The 19,159-nt window shown below is 40.5% G+C and overlaps 1 protein-coding gene and 1 long non-coding RNA gene across 3 annotated transcripts in view; one reads left to right on the top strand and one right to left on the bottom strand.

Annotated features, from left to right (window-relative positions):
- Window positions 1–2,849: 2,849 nt before the first annotated feature.
- The window catches only part of Ercc8 (ERCC excision repair 8, CSA ubiquitin ligase complex subunit), a 40,197-nt gene continuing 23,887 nt past the window's right edge, over window positions 2,850–19,159 (bottom strand). For both annotated transcript variants that reach the window (XM_036207042.1, XM_036207043.1), the window contains 5 exons: window positions 18,711–18,811; window positions 17,295–17,419; window positions 12,587–12,784; window positions 9,759–9,842; window positions 2,850–3,128 (listed from right to left, as the gene is read on the bottom strand). In XM_036207042.1, coding sequence (XP_036062935.1) covers window positions 3,060–3,128; window positions 9,759–9,842; window positions 12,587–12,784; window positions 17,295–17,419; window positions 18,711–18,811 — 577 coding nt within the window. In that variant the 3' untranslated portion in view covers window positions 2,850–3,059. The remainder of the gene's footprint in view (window positions 3,129–9,758; window positions 9,843–12,586; window positions 12,785–17,294; window positions 17,420–18,710; window positions 18,812–19,159) is intronic.
- On the top strand, window positions 7,939–10,934 carry LOC118596261. Its single transcript, XR_004946673.1, has 3 exons — window positions 7,939–8,005; window positions 8,694–8,794; window positions 10,144–10,934. It is a non-coding gene; the product is annotated as an uncharacterized LOC118596261 (long non-coding RNA).

Genomic DNA, 19,159 nt, shown 5'->3' with positions numbered 1-19,159 from the left:
TGCAGAATCTTTGGAAGATGGAGTCTATTGGAGAAAGAATTCCTCACCTTCAGGGAGGATCTCGCTGTTTATAGCTGGCCCTGCTTCCTGTCCTGTCTCTGCCCTCTTGTCTGCCTCCTGCTTCTGATGCTGCAGCTACAATCTCTCCTTCCCACCATGACGTCCTGTACACTCAAGCTGTCCACTAGAATCACCACTTCCTCCTTTGTCAGGCATTCGATCTGAGATAAGAAAAGCAAATAATATAGTCACTGTTTCTCAAGCTTGCCTCGGACTCGCAACCCACCTGGTTTCCACATCCCTGGTCACTCACCATGTTCCTGTGAGTCTTAATGTCATTCTCTTCTTACAAAGACTGCATGAAGGGGCTGGAGAGGTGGCTCAGCAGTTAAGAGCACTGGATGCTCTTCCAAAGGATCCAGGTTCAATTCCCAGCCCTCACATGGCAGCTTACAACTGTCTGTAACTCCAAGATCTGACACCCTCACACATATATACATGAAGACAAAACACCAAGGCCCGTAAGATAAATTTTAAAACAACAACAACAAAAAACAAACAAACAAACAAACAAACAAAAACCCATGAAAAGAATTTAAGTTAGAAGCCATTTCTATCAAGGCCGTTTCACCATCAGCTGTGTGCCGTGAAGGTTTCATGCACTCATTTCTCTTGACTGTGACGTGGCTAGCTGTTGGATGTTCCTGTCCCGACTTCCCCAAGTGATGGACTATAACCTGGGATTGTTAACTGAAATAAACGTGTCATCTCCTAAACTGGCTGTTTGGGGCATTTTATCATAGCATCAGAATTGAAACTAGCACACACGCGCGCGCACACACACACACACACACACACACACACACACACACACACACACCTCCTACACTCAGAAAGAAAAAAAAATGTGGAAGAGTTAAAGCTGTTCAATTTACAAGCTCTCCACCCCAATGCACTGCCTAAGGAAGAGAGGATGCAGATCTCAATGTGTCCCATACGTGTGTTCCAGTCAGGGAAATGGCTGGGAAAAAAACATCGGTATAAACGCAAGATGGGATGCTATGAGATTAGGAAAAATAATGACTCCATTGTAACAACACTGAGAGGTTTATATAAGCTGAGTCTGAAAATTTTAGATAGAATGTCATCTCATCTTGTAAAAACAAGTAAATCCTATATGTTGACACAGGTCTACATAGAATTATAATATAAAAGAACTACACAGTAGGCCAATATGACTGTGTCCAAGTATGAAGAACAGGGGAGGTGGGGGTGCTGGTTTGAGAAGACAGGGGTTTCCACAACAGCATCATGGCAAACACAATTGTATTTAAATTTTCTTAAAATGTTTAATTTTAATTGCTTTCTTAAAGGTCAAAGTATACTTCCTAAAGAGAAAAAGAGCAGAATGGTCTGGCTTTCAGAAAATTGACTCAAAGGCAGTGTCCTAGTCAGGATTCCTTTTGCTGTGATGAACACCATGACCAAAACAAATTGGGGAGGAATGGGTTTATTTGGCTTACCTATCCTGTGTCATAGTACCTTGAAAGAAACCAAGACAGGAACCTAAACTGGACAGGAACCTGGAGGCAAGAGCAGATGCAGAGGCTGTGGAGGGGTGCTGCTTACTGGCTTGCTCCTTGCTCTTCCCCAATGGCTTGCTCAACTTGCTTTCTTATAGAACCCAGGATCACCAGACCAGGGATGGCATCACCCACAATGGGCTAGGCCATCTCACATCAACCACAAATTAAGAAAATGCCCTACAGGCCTGCTACAACTCCATCTTATGGAGGTGGTTTTTTAAATTGAGGTTCTCTCCTTTCAGATGGCTCTGGCTTGCGCCAACTTGACATAAAATTAGCCTGGACACCTAAGAACATTTGGTCAGAAAAGTCTGATATTAGGCATAGCACTAATACTTAAAAACCCCACAGATATATATTTAGTATTCTAGATCACATAAGAATCAAGGAGAAATGGAGTGTAAGATTAGTAAGATTATGTCACAGGGGCTGAGCCTGTAGCTTGGTGGCAGTTCTCTTGCCTAATGTGTGAGGCCCTGGTTCAATCCCTAGTGAACATGAACATGCACACACACACACACACACACACACACACACACACACACACACAGTGGGCAGGGGAGGGGGCTTCAGAATAATCACTATTGGGTTGACACAAGAAGGAGAGAACAACAGAAATTTTATTAGAACATTTCATGTTTAATCTAGACCCTGGCAGGGATCTTGCTGAGTTTCTCAGGAAGAAAATGAGGACTGAGTACAAGCTGCCCTTTCAAAGTAACAAGTGGTCAGGGCATTGCCCATGTGATACACTGCTCAGACTGGAGGAGACAGGAGCTGTGAACTGTCTGACATAAAGCTAGACGATAGGTAATTACATGAAGCCATCAATATGAATAAAGAGAATATAGAGCTATGATGTTACCTTTACAACAACTGTCTTTTGCTTGTTTTTTCTTAATTATTCTTATTAAAATACCCCCTGAAAGGTGGAAAGGAGAAGGTTGGTAGCACAGCAAGGGAGGCCAGAGCTGAGACACATTGGACACTCACCAGACCTACATAAGGCCCAGCTGAGAACAATAACTTCTGTTCATGTCCTGGGCCTGGAGCAGCTGACCCACCACCATGGCAGATAGGCTCAAGGAGGAGGGTTTTGATGAATTAAACCACAGAGAAGTTTATTTTAGGGTTTTATACACATTCTCTCTTTAAAATATAGGGGGAAACATCCCAAATTCAGGATTAACAGGCCAAAAACTGACTGAAGAGCTAAAGTAAAACACACACACACACACACACACACACACACACACACACACACACACACACTTATCATCCCACCACTTGGGAAGCAGAGGCAGGAGAATGGCTGAAATTTTGAGCCTAGTCTGGTTCTAGGCTAGCCAGGGCTGTGCAGTGAGACCTTGTCTCAAAACCAACAATAACCAAAAGGACAGCCCCAAGCCGAAGTCCCCAGGAACACCGCTGATGTAGACGTCCCATGGACAAGGAGCAAAGACTGGCTGACAGTCACCCTTCCTCATCACTGCTGCTCCAGGCATCCTCAAATGCTGGATTCAACTGAGATTTAGTTTTAGCCTAAAAAAAAAGGAGAAGAATCTATTTTTATATTTCATAATTTTAGGCTGATAGGCTCAAAATATGCTATTTTAACAGCAATTAGATATTTGAAAACTGTATTACTGCTAATTTAAAAATAAAAGCAATGTAAAGATAATTAAATTCATATAAAACTGACAAATTTGACTCTTCTAAAATAACATGCTTTCCTCAAAGTAATCAGCTCACACACATGTGCAGATCTACACTATGACACTGGTCACAGTATTTCTATGCATGCACAGGTGTACACTATGACACTGGTCACAGTATTTCTATGCATGCACAGGTGTACACTATGACACTGGTCACAGTATTTCTATGCATGCACAAGTGTACACTATGACACTGGTCACAGTATTTCTATGCATGCACAGGTGTACATTATGACACTGGTCACAGTATTTCTATGCATGCACAGGTGTACATTAGGACACTGGTCCCATTATTTCTATGCATGCACAGATCTATGCTATGACACTGTTCACAAGTGTTTCTTCAACTCTATGGAGAAGGCACAACACAGACATGCTGGGGTTAAGAATGGATGCATGCCCACAGCAGACTGGACAGTCCAGTATACAAATACTGGTAACCTTGCATTGTTTGCATGAACTTTACTATCATCAATAAAAAATACCAAAATCTGAGGACTATTTTCGTCCATTAGAATAATGTAGCTCCCCACCACCCTTGTGATAGTTCTTGTTTTGTAGTCTAGGCTGGCCCAAAACTAATCACAGTTTAGGGGCTACAGAGGGTTGTGTACCCTTATGTGTATGCCAGGACTCCAACCCACATCCTCTGGAAGAGCAGCCAGTGTTCCTAACCACTGAACCATCTCTCCAGCCCCACACATACAGTTCTATGGTTCAGCTGGCTTTGAGTTTGTGGTTAGCCCCCTGCTTTATCCTCCTGAGAGTTAGGATGATAAGCATGTGATATCAAGGCCAGCTGAATAATATAATTTGTAATAAAAATTACTGTGGTTATTACACAGCTATGTCTCTGTTTTCTAACAGCCAATAGTGCTGAAGTGTAGACAAACTGCAGGAGAAATGGTAGCGAGGGCAATAATTACCATGGAGGTTTCCCTGGGAGATTTTTCTGAAAGCTATTTGGATTGTTACTCAAAACTTCAAGAAACTACCACAATATTCTTCCTCCTTAGAGCCATCGGTGAAAAGGGTTGAGCAACTAGAGAGACCCAATTAAATGAATTATCAAGTCTGTTCACTTATACGGGAAACCGGAATGGCTTCTTTCTTATCTCTAGGAAATGACTTCAAAGGCTTGAAAGATTGTGCTTATTTTTTCTTGAGTTAAGAATCAGGTTTGTTTCTTATGCTCAGCTTCTGCATCTGGCTATTTGATATGACCCAGATTTCAATAGCTAACAAACTCCAAGATACTGTTAAATTAACTCAGATACACTGCCTTTTGTGATGTAGAGAAATATTTTCAGTGAAGGTAACCCCTAAGTCATGTCTAAGAATGTGGTTTACTTTATGATCAACATGAAAGAATCTTACAATTCAAATAGAAAAGCCAGCGTTCCCAGTGTCTCCCCACACCAGCTACAACAGCTAGAAAACAATACAGTGATGTAGGCATGCTGCAGCTGTTAAACAGACCAGAGAACATCACTAAACTTAGTGGCTACCACCACTACACATACAACAAACATTTCCTCACACTTGTCTCCAAATGTCCAAATCAAAGCTATGACCAAATTTAAGCTAAGCACTCACTCCCAGCAGTAGGGATGAAAGTTTGAAGTCTCTAAACACTCACTCCCAGCAGCAGGGATGAAAGTTTGAAGTCTATTCATTCATTCCTTGGCCCACATGTCTGAGGAACCTCATGATGCCTGATTAGTAGGGTGCACATCTGACTGCCATTGAGGATGCTATTTGAAGCTGGGTGTGGTGGAGCATGTCCGTAACCTCTCCACTGGGGAGCTTGACAGTTTAACAACCAATAAGCTACACTGCTCAGGAAGGGTTTCATCTCAGAGGTGACACTTCTCTCCTGTCTTTAGACTTTTAACTCTGCCTTAGGTATCTACCAAAAATGTCCTTGGGGAATAAAAGCTACACAAAGTTCATGTCTTCTAATTCCACTATGGAAGCCCAATGTGTAATCTACTAATCATTTTAATTTCATTTGACGATTCAAAGGAAAAACCAATTTATATTTCATTATGAATTATTTTACTTTGGTAAGGATAGAAACAAAACACCCCCAAGATTTTGACATATTTGCATATACATTTACTATTTACAGTGGTAAACAGATATTTGGAATGCATTATAATATTAGGAGTGTAGTTTATTGCTACAACAATCACAAATAAAACACCAACCCTATGGTCAAGAGCTGCAGTAACAGTGTTGCAGGTAGATTTAACACATACTATTTGAGAGTCCTCTACTTTGGTTTTCTCTACAACAGCCCCTCCTAGTGGACATCCAGTCTATGCATGCACACTCCTCCCTCTACCTGACCAGGTTTCTGGTTTTACTGGCAGATAGTTAGTTGTGCATGGGGATGATGAAGCTTGAATTTAGAAGGGATCCAGCCCAGAACCAAATGAGGATTAAACCAAAGCATCACAAGGACACATCTTGAAAAGTTTCAAGTGTTACTGGAAAGCCTCAGAGCTTTCCATGTCAGCAAATGCTACATCTACACAAGTACAAAGTAGAAACAGCCGTTTACTGTGCTAACCGCAAAGGTTCTGTTTGGTTTTGAGACTGAATCCTCTTGCTTTGTGGCTGTCTTTGTCCCCTTAGTGCTCAGATGGCAGGAGTGGGTCACCACACTCAGCTGGGACTAGGACTCTGAAAAGAAGTAAGACTAAAACCGCAGTGTATCTTCCCCGTACACCTCTGGCAAAAGTTCCAGTTACAGACAGGCTTGAGTTGACCACCGCCATTAGCAAGTCTGGGTAAAACCAGACAGACACATTCCTCAGCTATAATACAACAGCCTGCCAGTTAAACAACAAATTTAAAGACCACAACATTTATCCCTGTCATCTAAGGTCTTTCCATTTCTATAGGTCCAATTAAGTTACTCCTTTAAAATTTGGGAAACACCCCTCAGGCATTCCGCTTGGGTTTGAAAGGAAACTTAAAAACAACTTTGGTTTGACAATCTGATTTGTGCATTTGAAAATGCCACAAGTTGTCCCGGGGTAACAGCTGGCAGAGCTGGTTGACAAGGGCAGAACAGGGTCTGACCAAGCTGCAGTGTGTGCGCACACATGTTCTTTGTCTTATGCTGAGCTACATACACCACCTCCCCGGGAAATGGCAAGTTACCTGTTTAGCAGCTCAGGGGGAAACATATGCAGCCAGTTCTCATATTTTAACAGTGTTTAGACTTCTCTGCTCGGGTATACACCATGGTCACATTCTACCTACATTCATATGAACCTTTTAAGATAACATTTCATGGAATTAAATAACCTTACCATACAGCACTTTATATTAATGAGCTATTCACATCTTAAAGTTAAAAATAGGAGCAGTATATTTTATCTATCTATCTATCTATCTATCTATCTATTTATTTATTGAGACAAGGTTTATATGTGTAGTCCTGGCTATCCTGGAACTCACTGTAGACTAGGATGGCATTGGACTCAGAGATACACCTTTCTCAGTCTCCCAAGTACTGGAACTAAAGGTATGTACTACCACACCTGGCTTATTTTATTATTTTTATTAAAAATTAAAAACTGTCTCTCCAGCTCACAGTAGTGCATCTGGAAAGATAAGGCCTTCTAGGTCTACCACTTGAATATCCAGCTCAGCTCTTTACATTTTAAGATACAGGACTTCACTGCACAGTCCAGGTCAGCTCTTCCTCACAGTTCTGCCACAGCCTTTCAAGTAATGGGATTATAAGTCTGTGCCCACACTTTTTAATATCCCACATATAAAAGTTGTTTTAGATGGCATGTCCACACTATTACCACAGCGACCTAACAAGAAAATACATGACATCAGTCAAAAATTATAAAAAGCAACTTAATAGTTGCTTCAAGTTTTTCCTCTGTGGAAATCACAGTAGCTTTATTTTTCATTTATTTTTATTATTTTCATTTGGCAAATGATTGTTATACTTCCCAACATGATATAGTGATTCCTAAAAAGACAATAATTAAATAAAAATGCAAAATAAATGTCTAAATCAAACTATTCATAGTCCAGTCAACCAAAGAGGCTGTATGCTAAAACTAATCAAGCCATAACAAACTAAACTAGACATGTGATGAAAACTGGAAATATTCATTTGGTTTTGGCCAATTGCCTAAATATTTATGAATGTGCCTTTTCTCTCTTTCATGTGGTTTAGGGCCCAAAGAAAGTAACACCCAGGCTTTACATTGGCTGTAACAATAGCAAATTCAGCTATTATAAAACATATTCAGCCAATAGCTGCTGTGTGGAGACCCACAGAGGTTTCCTAGTGAGAACTTACTCAGGTCAGAGAATCTGGGCTTGCTTTACCCAGCAGGGCTGCATAAGGAGATGATTTGGCCACGGGCATGTTTACCAGGTGTTTGGGAAGGTCTACACTTGACTGTGTGGTGTGCTTTGATCTAGCAAGGGGGAGGCCTTTTGCTCCTCTTCTTAGCATGTTGTAAAAAGCCCTTTTCAATAAAGGATGAGGCTGTTGGGTATTGACCCAGGTCCTCCCGAAGTTATACTGTGTTTCTGTTTTCCTTCTTGTTGTCTAGGTCTCTCTTTCTGATATTTCTTCATTCCTCTGTCCTCCACCTAAGAACACTTCAAAAAGTGGGAGCTGGACCCTCACACTGCTGGATACTTCCAACTGTAATCCATGTACAGTTTTGTTTCTGGTATCTTCTGACATGCCCTCTTTTTACAAAGGAACGAAATAGATGACATATTTTCAGAATGTCAAACTCGCTTTACTAGTGATTATCTTCCATCTCTGCTTGAGTACCTTTAAATGACCTTAAGAGGAGTCCCCCAACTCAAAAAAATATAAAAAAATTATTTCATACACATTTTTATAGCCTTGAAGTTAGGGTAAATTGGGATGTTTAACACTGCTTTCCAGAATAATCCCTGAAAGAGATGACACCTTAGACCTGTTTAGTTACATAGCAGAATTCATGTTTAAAGACCAAACTTAAGTCTGTCCTATCACTCAGTGCCTGTTAGTTTATGTATGTGTAAATAAATTCTTCTACTGCTCACCAGGAGAAAGTTCCTAAGATATTATCATACTAGGGCTCAATTTAAAAATACTACTTTATTATACTACTACTTTTTGTAAAGTTAAAATAAGAGAAGCTACAACTTCAGGGCAGGGCTCTTGCCTCCTCATCTGTTTAACACCTTTACCTGAGGCTTTTTATTCACATTGTCATATTACCCTGAGACAGGCACTGTAAGGTTGCTGATCTAAGTGTGAACTGCCCAGATCTGACATTGTGAACAGACATATTTTAAGACGTCATATAAAATAACTCAAAAGTTAACTCCATCTCTTTCCTTTCCACAGGTGTCATGCCATCCAGACTGAGAAAGATCCAGAAACTCTGTGGCGATGTGAGCCAGGGCCATAGCCAATAAGTAGGCATCACAAGCACCCAGAAGGCCAAGGTAATGATGGATGCATGTGTCACCACAGGATCAACTTGGACAAATGACATCACGTGCCTTTGGTCTTAACACAGAATAAGAGCTTATGTCCGCCTGCCAACCTTGGCAAACTGTGGGTCTTGTTAGTAAACAGACATGGGATAACGCTGCTCCTGTCACCAGTGTGGTATGGAGTTCTGGGGAAGGAAAGGCCCCCAAGCAGCCCTCACTGTGAAGCCCAAAGTCTTCATAATAGCCAAAGAGAAGACGAACTGAATTGGTCACTTGTGTCCTGGTGGCTTTAAGCCACACAGTGAGCAGCAAACAAACAAAAGAGGTAACTCAGATTCTAGGAGTCTATCCTAAAACTAATTAGAAATACGAACAACTTTTGAATATATATTTATATTGATGCTGTTTAAAACAATCATCAGAAACAATTTAATATTTAAACTATGACAAACAAATGACAGAATATCATTTCATTAAAAATACTTCTAAATAGTAGCCCGGCAGTGGTGGTGCATACCTTTAATCCCAGCACTTGGGAGGCAGAGGCAGGTGGATCTCTGTGAGTTCAAGGTCAGCCTGGTCTACAGAGTTCCAGGACAGCCGGGGCTAGAGAGAGAAACTGTTTCAACCCCTCTCCCTGTGAAAAAAGTTGCCAGATACTTATTAATGATATGAATGGGAGTTACTGTATCATGTCAAGGAGAGAAGACTCTAAGTTAAATGACTATGAGTTAATTATTGCTTAAAAAAAAAAATACCAGGGGAAAAGAGTAAATAAAAAGTCTTTTCTAATTAAAATTGAGAAATTATGTTCTTCTTTTATTATTTTTCTAAATTTTTATAGATGTGTGGTAACAAATTACCTGTACAACCAGAAAACAGCAAGAACTGCTTTACCAGTCTCTCCCACATAAATACAACACTAATCCTTATAATTAGAAATCACTGCACAGTAGGTAAAAGTACCACTTACTTCATCGTCGTCGTCAGGAACCGGTTCATATGAAGATGGGACCCAAGCAAGAATATTGCAGTCTCTGCTGCCGCTGTACAGTTCCTGTGATAGGGAAAGCAACGTGACTGCTGATCAATTTGAAGCTGGTATCATGAGGAAACAGGCTGTATCCATTTTGAAATGATCAGACTAAGTAGGTTAATTAAGTTAGATTAATTCCATTAATTTAATTTCTATTCATTAAACAAAATATGATGATGCTCTTCAGTTTTTTTTTTAAATGCGATGTCTTTAAATTCTGTGTAGATCACGGGCATAACTTCTTAGAGATGCTACAAATCTTTCGGCTATATCCTGAGATTTCATTCTCCAAAAATATCGTAACAATTTGTATCTTCTACAGATGAGAGTATCCACTCCACTGTCCTACTGACATCTCCAGGAATAGCCAATGTAATGTGAAGCTGTACTTTACATTTAAATGGCGCCAGGACATGTCGGAGCTTACAAGCATGAGGAAGTCTTACAGGAAGTCAGCGCCTTACTGGCTTTGTGAACACTCGAGACTGAAGCGTTAGAGAGAGCGAAAGTGTAACCGCTTTTCTCTACCCAAACCGAGGCATCCACAACACTGACTTCAATGAAGAAAACACGAGTTTCTGGGAAAACAAGCCAAAACTTCCATCTGCTTACAGCTGTCTACCTGGCTGTTCTTCAAAAGCTCCAAGACCGCACCCTGTCTGCTGAGACATTCACTCCATGCCCATTTGGACTCGTGGGCTGATGCAGGGTATGTCAATGTCTTTATGGACATGCTGTTTGCTCTCACTGAACAATGCTCACTCCCTTCCCCAACAAAATGAAAACGTCTCATCATTCAGTAAAGTATTCAGTGTTTTCCAATGTGTTCAGCGACTAAATCTTTCTGAGTCTGAAGCAGATAAAGACATGGTATTTGGCTGAGAGTGTGGCACATGACTGGAATCCAAGCATTGGGAAATGGAGGCAGGAGGATTAGGAGTTTGAGATTATTCTTGTCCTTATAGCAAGTTTGGGGCCAGCCTGGTCTACATGAGATCTTGTTTCAAAACACAAAGTAGAACAAAACAAACCAACACAGGCAGAGCATTTCCCAGGTGACAGCCCATCCCAGAGGTCTGGCTGAGGGCAATCTCTGTCTCAGAATATTTTTTTGTTTTTAGTTTGAAACTTGCTAGGTAGCCCAGGCCAACTTTGAACTCCTGACAATAATCCAGAATGATGTGGGATTACAGGTGTCTGTGTCACCACACCCAGCTTACTTGGTATTGTTTATATATGTGTTTTGCTTGTATGAATGCATGTGTATCATGCATGTGTTTGGTAACAGAGGATGCCAGAAGAGGGTATCAGATTCCCTGAAACCAGAGTTATAGATGGTTATGAGATGCCATGTGAGTGAGTGCTAGGAACCCAGGTCCTCTGTGACAGTAGCAAATTTTTCACTGCTGAATCATCTCTCCAGACCCTTCTTGGTACAGTTTTAGCCAACTCCTAGGCCTCTTTGCTAATAAGCTCCTGTCTAGAACATCATACTTTGCAGTCAGAATATCTTGTTTAAAATTTTGGTTGTGCCTCAGAGGGACTGTTTTCTTTGATACAACAGAAATAAAAAATTTCTTTGACTAGAGAAAAGTAAGGACGTTAAACAAAATTGTTATGTGTTATGGCGATCTTCCTTGCAAACTTGACTGGCTTTGGAATCACACTGAAACACTTCTAGTTGTTTCTACGCAGATGTTTCCAGAAAGGTTTGTTTGCTGAGGGAAGCCCCACCATGAATGTGGGTGCTATCATCCTGGAGGCTGGGGTCCCAGACGGAGTAAAAGGAGAAAGCAAGCCAGCGTCAGCATCCACCTGCTCTGCCTCCTGCCTGCTGATGCAGAGACCACCTGCATTACGTCCCTGCTACCTGACTTCCCTGCCATCACAAACTGTGTACTTTCTAACTGAAAGCCCAAATAAACTGTTCCCTCATGCAGCTGCTTCTGGTTATGGATTCTGGTCACATTAACAGGAAAAGTAACTAATGTAAGCACTGAAGTAATTTTGTGGGCTCTTGGGGTGGCTCAGTGAGCAAAGACACTTCCTGCTAAGCCTGATGACCCAAGTCTGATCTCAGGACCCACAGGATGGAGGGAGAGAATCAATTCCTGTAAGTTATCCTCTGACTTCCACATACATGCCCTTATGTGCTCTCCCACACACAAATAAGTAGATGTGAGAAATTATGTGAGTTGCATTAATTCAAAGGTATACTTTACTAGCCATTTCAGAATCTAGCCATTGCAAAGGCATACTTGTATCAGCCTCTGGTAGAAAATAAAGAAATGAAGTAATTAATTTCAGATTTTAATATAGTCACACATAAACCAAGATATACTATATTTTGGAATTAAACATATATAGGTTATATATATATATATGTATGTATATATATTATATACTAAAGGATACACACACACACACACACACATACACACACACAAGGATTATTCATGAAAAACTATTTGATTACATTTCGAATGGTTAAGTGGAGCTCATATTCAAAGGGAAAGACAACATATTCCACTCAACTGCACAGTATTGTACTGATTCATACACACTTCCTATGCTATCTAAGAATCACGCTCCATTAATCTCTATTGAAGAAATACTACTTCAAAGGTGAATTGTTGGTATCATACTCCAGAACGATTAAAAGCATATAACACTTGAAAATAGACCACAACGTTCTGTTTCATACACTACTAGTCTGGCACGCCAGCCATCTACTCATTTTCATTTCCCATCAGTATCATTCTTACCTGGAAGTGAGGCTGGAACACACAGCAGTCGACACTTTTATAATGGCCCTTAAGCAGAGTTAGCTGCTCTCCTGAGTAAACTGCATAAACAGCAATGGTGCTCCCATATGGAACAAAAACAAATTCTGAGCTGCAGCCACAGGAGACGGTGAATTTCAGTCCTTTCCTACTGTCATTACAAACTTTGCCATAGTTCACCTGCAGAATTAAAATCATAATGTTACTCATTTTTAAGTCTCAGTTAAAAAAGCAACAAAGACTGAAAAAAATACTTCTTTCCCTTATTATGACATTATATAGAAAGGGCCTTTAAATTTAAAGAAACTAATATCTCAATAAAAACAAGGACCAATGATACAAACGTATGTTTTATATTTGAGGAAATAGAAATTGTGAATAAACCCACAAGGGAGGGATGATATAACTAAGTCAAACTTGAAGAATTATTCCCGACTGTCAAACTTTCAAAAATCTCCCCCCTCCCTCCCACCTCTCCTTTTGGTACCTGAAGACAAAACTCAGGGCCTCATGGATGCCAGGTGAGACCTCTAACCTTACTAAATTCCCAGCTTCTGGTTTGGCTAAAATTTTAAGAAACCTTCATGTTGGTAAAAAGTAAGGAGAACATGTTATTGGCGTCATAATTTGGCTATTCCTTCAAACAGGACAAATGGTTTAGTACAAAAAAAAAAAATAAGCAAGGTATCTCTTTTGGGTGGGCTGAACTTTTCATAAGAATGTGTTGTGATAAAACCAACACACTGGTTATCACAATCACTGTAAGTGTGCAGGTGAATGGTCCAATCTTCACTTCTATCAAAACTAACTCACTGAACAATAACGATATCCTTACTTCTTGATCTAGTAATTGCTCCTGGGAATTTCTCTTAAGGAAACAATTAAGCAGCAGAGAGTAATATGCCCAGAGGACTCAATATAGCACAATGGCAAACAACTGAAAATGGAGATAAGCTTGTGCCTCTAGCCACCCTGTGGCAGCAGCGGTGAAGTACATGGGACACTGGACTTGAAATCTATTTGTTAGAGGGTCCTCAGATCTAACCTCTAAGTACCGGTCCTCTAGTCTGCTAAATGGAACCACCACCATTTCCCATAGTGCCGTTGTAAAAACACAAAGGACATCGTGCACTTGGGAAGTGAAGGTAGCCAGCCGTTATGTCCAGACTTATTCATTGAGAAGAATTACTTAGGAAGAACAGTCTTCCACTTCCACCTGACGAGCCAGTCTGTACCATTTGACCACGGTGAGGTGTGGCTCTAGAAGCTAGAATGGGACATAATCAGGGAGGGGCAGGAGTGAGGGAAGAGGGCTTAGGGGTGAGGGAAGAGCAGAACACACACATAGGAAAGATTACTGGTGGTTCACATGAGAACAGGGAAAGGAACAGGAGGAGGAGTGAGCTGGGTTGATGAAAACTAAGGCTAGCTGGGTAGCTGTGGTACACACCTTTAATCTCAGCACTCGGGAGGCAGAGCCAGGTGGATCTCTGTGAGTTCGAGGCCAGCCTGGTCTACAGAGTGAGATCCAGGACAGGCACCAAAACTACACGGAGAAACCCTGTCTCCAAAAACCACAAAAAAGAAAAGAAAAGAAAAAGAAAAAAGAAAACTAAGGCTATCTGAAATATCCTTATGGAGACCTACTACTAAAGGTCTTTCAACACAGGTACTATGCATGGGTGGACGCTGCCACCCACAAGACACAGTTAGGTAAAAATCTCAGTGCCAGACATGGGATACTCTCCTACAAGTTAGTGGTCATCCAGACCTCAGAGGCCCTTAAAGCAACAAAGGATACAGTGTAGCCACTGCTTTTGGTTGCCCATCATAATGGTACGATCCTATAGCTGAAGATGCTATTCATTTTGGATGCAGTGTACTATGTATAGAGAAAGCAAGTTAGAACTGATCCAAAACCTTCGTCCATGCTAGTGAGCTTTCACAGTGTTGGAAGGTGCTATGCAGGCTTCTGGGAGAGAAGAGTTACCAACGGTATTACCCAGTGATGAACGCTGAATGCAGTAACACCAACCTGCCACAGCAAATGTGCCCACTGGAGTAGAGCAGCATGAAAGATCCTTGGGTAATCAACCATTTTCTGAGTGGATTTGAGGCCACTGTTACTGCAAACCCAATCAAAAGCCTGTGGCTGTGGGAATCATATCACCGAGAGGGGATCTACTATTACTAAACGGACATAGTATCACATAGCCTTCTAAATATTAGTGTTTATACCCATAGTTCAGTGCTGCTCTCCATCTTGGTCAGAGGAGCTTCTTTTTGTAGTGGACAGCAGGAGTTCGAAAGCTCATAACTGATCGAGTGCCGAGAATAAGCGACTGTCGCGTGCTTATTCACGCAAAAGGGACACCTGTATCAATCCTGTAAGACTTAGGAAACACCACAGAGCAGAGGGCGGAAAGGAGTGAACACGTGGAAAGGCTGAGTGATTTGACCAATGAATCTTGATCAGTAACCTCAGACTCAAATACTGCTTCTGAACTCCGCTAACCGAGCCACTGAAACACTTTGTTCTGATAGTTTTCTTTCACTGTATGAAGAGATGGTCACAGTGCACTGCAAGACAAATAAGCCCTGGGTATTCTGGGAGCTCCTAAGATAGGGTAGAAGAATCAAGGACAGCTGAGCCTGAGATGAACCTTGGAAGGTGAGAAGCAGCAGGAGGGATATTCTAAAGAGAGGGCCGCAGTGTGGGCAGCAGAACAGAAGAGCAAGGGAGTGGGCAGGTCTAAACGTTAAGGAGTTTAACACACTAGGCGGGGACATGGGAAAGTGGCAAAGCTGGAGAGCTGAACGCACGGCTTATACAACAGGTGAAGGCGTCGTTCAGCTGGAACAATACGAAAACCTGGAGGAATCAGGGAAAGATGTCCACTGGGAGAAGCTAGGAACAGTTAGGATATTAGCGTAATTAAACAGACACGAGCCCAGCAGGGACACAAGGGGAAGCTAACAGCACTGTGGCTGGCTTAAATGAAATGAAAGAACAGTCTCAGTTCCCTACGTCATCACACAATACGAAGGGCAGAGCCAATGACCAGTCTCGGTTCCCTACGTCATTACACAATATGAAGAATAACACCAATGACCAGTCTCGGTTCCCTACGTCATCACACAATATGAAGAATAACACCAATGACCAGTCTTGGTTCCCTACGTCATCACACAATATGACAGATAGTGTCAATACTTCGACAGACATCACCAATTCCCACTCTGAATTTTTATCTTCTTTCATTGTGCCAAACTTGTCTCTATATTATGAACTTGCTCTGCAGGAATTTGCTCTGTACTTTAAGGCATATTCTCCAGACTTCAAACCACAGAGAGATTATATCACTAACCATTAAAGTTCCATTAAGGATCAGGTGAAGGGAAAATTTTAAAAATTCTATTTCTATTTGTTATCTAAAAAATAAGAAATTAAGCTTTATTAAGCTTAATATGTAAAAATATTTGTATATAGTTTATGATTAAACATACTGGAAATGTGTACTTACACATATTTACATAAATAAGATAAAAACATACAATTACCACTACACTTTGCCCTCTATTTGGCAGCTCAGTACTACATTTTTAACGTTGTAATGATTTTTTAGGCAGACAATATCCATGATTTACAAACTGATGACACCCAAACTGAAAAGAGTATTTATTAATTAAGTAAATCAGGGTGGAATTTGTTTTTTGACTTGCAAGTCATTTATAAATTTGAAGACAGGGTTTCTCCCAGAGTTGACTTTTTGGGATCAGTGTCTCAAGTCCCTTCAAGTGCTCTTTGTAGGAGAGATACTAAATTAGCCTTGTTTATTTCTTTATGAATACCTTACTTTGTAAAGCCCATTAAAAACTCTACTATCCACTCTAAACAACCTATTCTAGATACGGAGTTCCTGGCAAACCCTTAAGGCATGGCACTCATGCCTTAGGTGACAAACATGGAATAAACCATGTTAACCGTGGACATGTGTTCACTACCATTTGTATTTATCACATGAAACGTTGACATACACTGTAGAACACCTTTCCAGGATGAGCCTGCCACTTCTCTACTGAAAGACCTTTACTCGCTTTCCATCTTGCCTAAGCCTTCCTCAGACTGATTAAAGGACCACTCCGCACAGTTACACAGAAGGGGTGGAGGATGCAGTTAGTATGGCAGTGCTTGCCTGGCAGGCACAAGCCTGTGAGTCTATGCCCATCACTGCACATACAAAGACATTCATATCAGTATTAGCATTAGAAATACTAGTATTAATAGTAGTAGTCAAAGTGACCCCTCCAGTACTTTACAGAGAATTATTAGCTAGAAAGGAGGGGTAAAGAAAAGAATATGACTCATTTTAAATGTAAAATTTGACTGCTGGTAACTTTATCTGTAGCAGTTCTTAATTTTTTAATTAGAAGCATCTGAGTATGCCCCTACTACAACAGTACCACAGTAAGAGTGGGGAATGTGCCAGGGGTGCCAGGTGGGATGGCTTGCCTTAACTTGAGAATTAGTTGTTCATGCCTAAAGCATCTTTTCAAAATACATTACCAACTGTGACTCAAGAGAAGAAATGAAGTCACCTCTGTAGAAAATGTAATACCATGTATATGAATGCACGTAAGATGTACAACACGGACCCATTTACTGACAAGGTCCTTTCCAGTCCCTCACCAGTGTGTTCTTCCCATTGGAGCTATTCCAGAGCCTCATTCGGTTATCTGTGCCAACAGTGAGCAGGTGAAGTCCATCACTTGTAAAACATAAGCCATTAACTTTCCCATTGTGAGCAGTGTTGGCTGCAATGAAAACACATTCAGTTTACCTTTTTCTGTGTTAAGCTTATTTGAAACACATTAAAGAATAACTAATGAATTACTTAAAAGTTGAACATACTCAAAATTAACCAACGTTTAGGCTGTGTAAGTAAGATAAGATACATGAAAAGAACCATGAACATAGAGGAGAAGGACAGGCAAAATACTTGCCAAGTATAATTTTTTCAGTAACTAAACTGTACTATCTAATTCAATTAAGTGCAAAGTTTAATACCAAAACTTTAAATACCTTTCAACCCCTTTCATATATTTCCCTCCAACCTAAAAATCATTTGACAAAGTATTAAAAATCTACAATGGTGGTACAGGCCTATAATCCCAGCACTTGGGAGGCAGAGGGAGAAAGGAGGGCCATTTGTTTCAGGCCAGCCTGGGTTCAGTCCCCTGCACTATCAAGAGAGAAAAGAAATTTAAAAAAAAAAGTAAAATATTAGTGTTTTCTGTCAAGAGAAAGTTTAACAGGGGAAGGAAAATTGTTCCAGTGTTATAAGAATGTGTATCACTTTTACAATGGAAAACAACAACAACCGAGAAGCTCTAGCCCATTTCATCACACGGTCCCCCTACACAGGAATGAAATCTTTTACGAAAACACAGTTGAGCCGCAGTGTCCCAGCGACCGCACCTGACTTACACTCACACAACTTGTAGTTTTTATGGGGACATGAAAGCACACAACATCACTGTTTCTTTAATCTACTGTAGCTTTCTGTGTGAAACTGAATTTACTCAGTTGGTCTTAAAGTAAAAGTATCTGCAAACCGAGTTGCACACGAGTTTTATGTTTGAAACTGTGGGGCAAAAGCAGTGCACAAAGTTATTTGGATCTAGGAGAAAGAAAACCACAGTTAAGTTTGATTTAGAAACCGATTCATGGTGAATGCCATTTACAAAAATTAATTTTGAATTTGTCAATATGTACTTATTATTTGATTTCAATTTATAAAAAGCCACCATAAAAACCATTACTGTATTTCTTTCTTTTTCTTTCTTTCTTTTCTTTCTTTCTCTTTCTTTCCTTCCTTCCTTCCTTCCTTCCTTCCTTTCTTTCTTTCTTTCTTTTTTTTGTTTTTTTCGAGACAGGGTTTCTCTGTGTAGCTGTGAGCCTTTCCTGGATCTCGCTCTGTAGACCAGGCTGGCCTCGAACTCACAGAGATCTGCCTGCCTATTCCTCCCTAGTGCTGGGGTTAAAGGCGTGTACCACCACCGCCCGGCTCCATGACTATTTCTATGTGAATGTGGTCTTTGTTACCTGATTCAGCAGCTTGTGACTTCTTCCCATTATGCTGATCAAGAGTGAGCAAACATCCTGATGCTCTTCTCACATCCCATAATTTTACTCTACTGTCAGCACTGAGGAAAAAAAAAATTAACTCTTACGTTGACATAACATAGCGAGGGTAATGACTCCACTCTTTACTGTGCCAGCATGAATACGGAGGTTTCACTCTATAGCACAAATATATTCCTACAATTGTACTGTATTCTTATTTTCAGCAAATATTCAACATTCAAACTCAACAGTCCCCCAAAAATAGCAAAGAAAGGTAATTTTTCTTCTCAGATCACAAGGACAAAATTCTATCACACTAATTATGACTTTTTTCTATTATTTCTCAAATGCTATCTAGACAATAATGTAGTTAAGGAATCTCATCATTTAAGCATTTATTTTGTATTAATTTGGGATATCATGCTTTT

The sequence above is a fragment of the Onychomys torridus genome, chromosome 15 (genome assembly GCF_903995425.1).
Source record: "Onychomys torridus chromosome 15, mOncTor1.1, whole genome shotgun sequence".
NCBI classification, from domain to species: Eukaryota; Metazoa; Chordata; class Mammalia; order Rodentia; family Cricetidae; genus Onychomys; species Onychomys torridus.
This window is presented reverse-complemented; position numbering and strand designations above follow the sequence as displayed.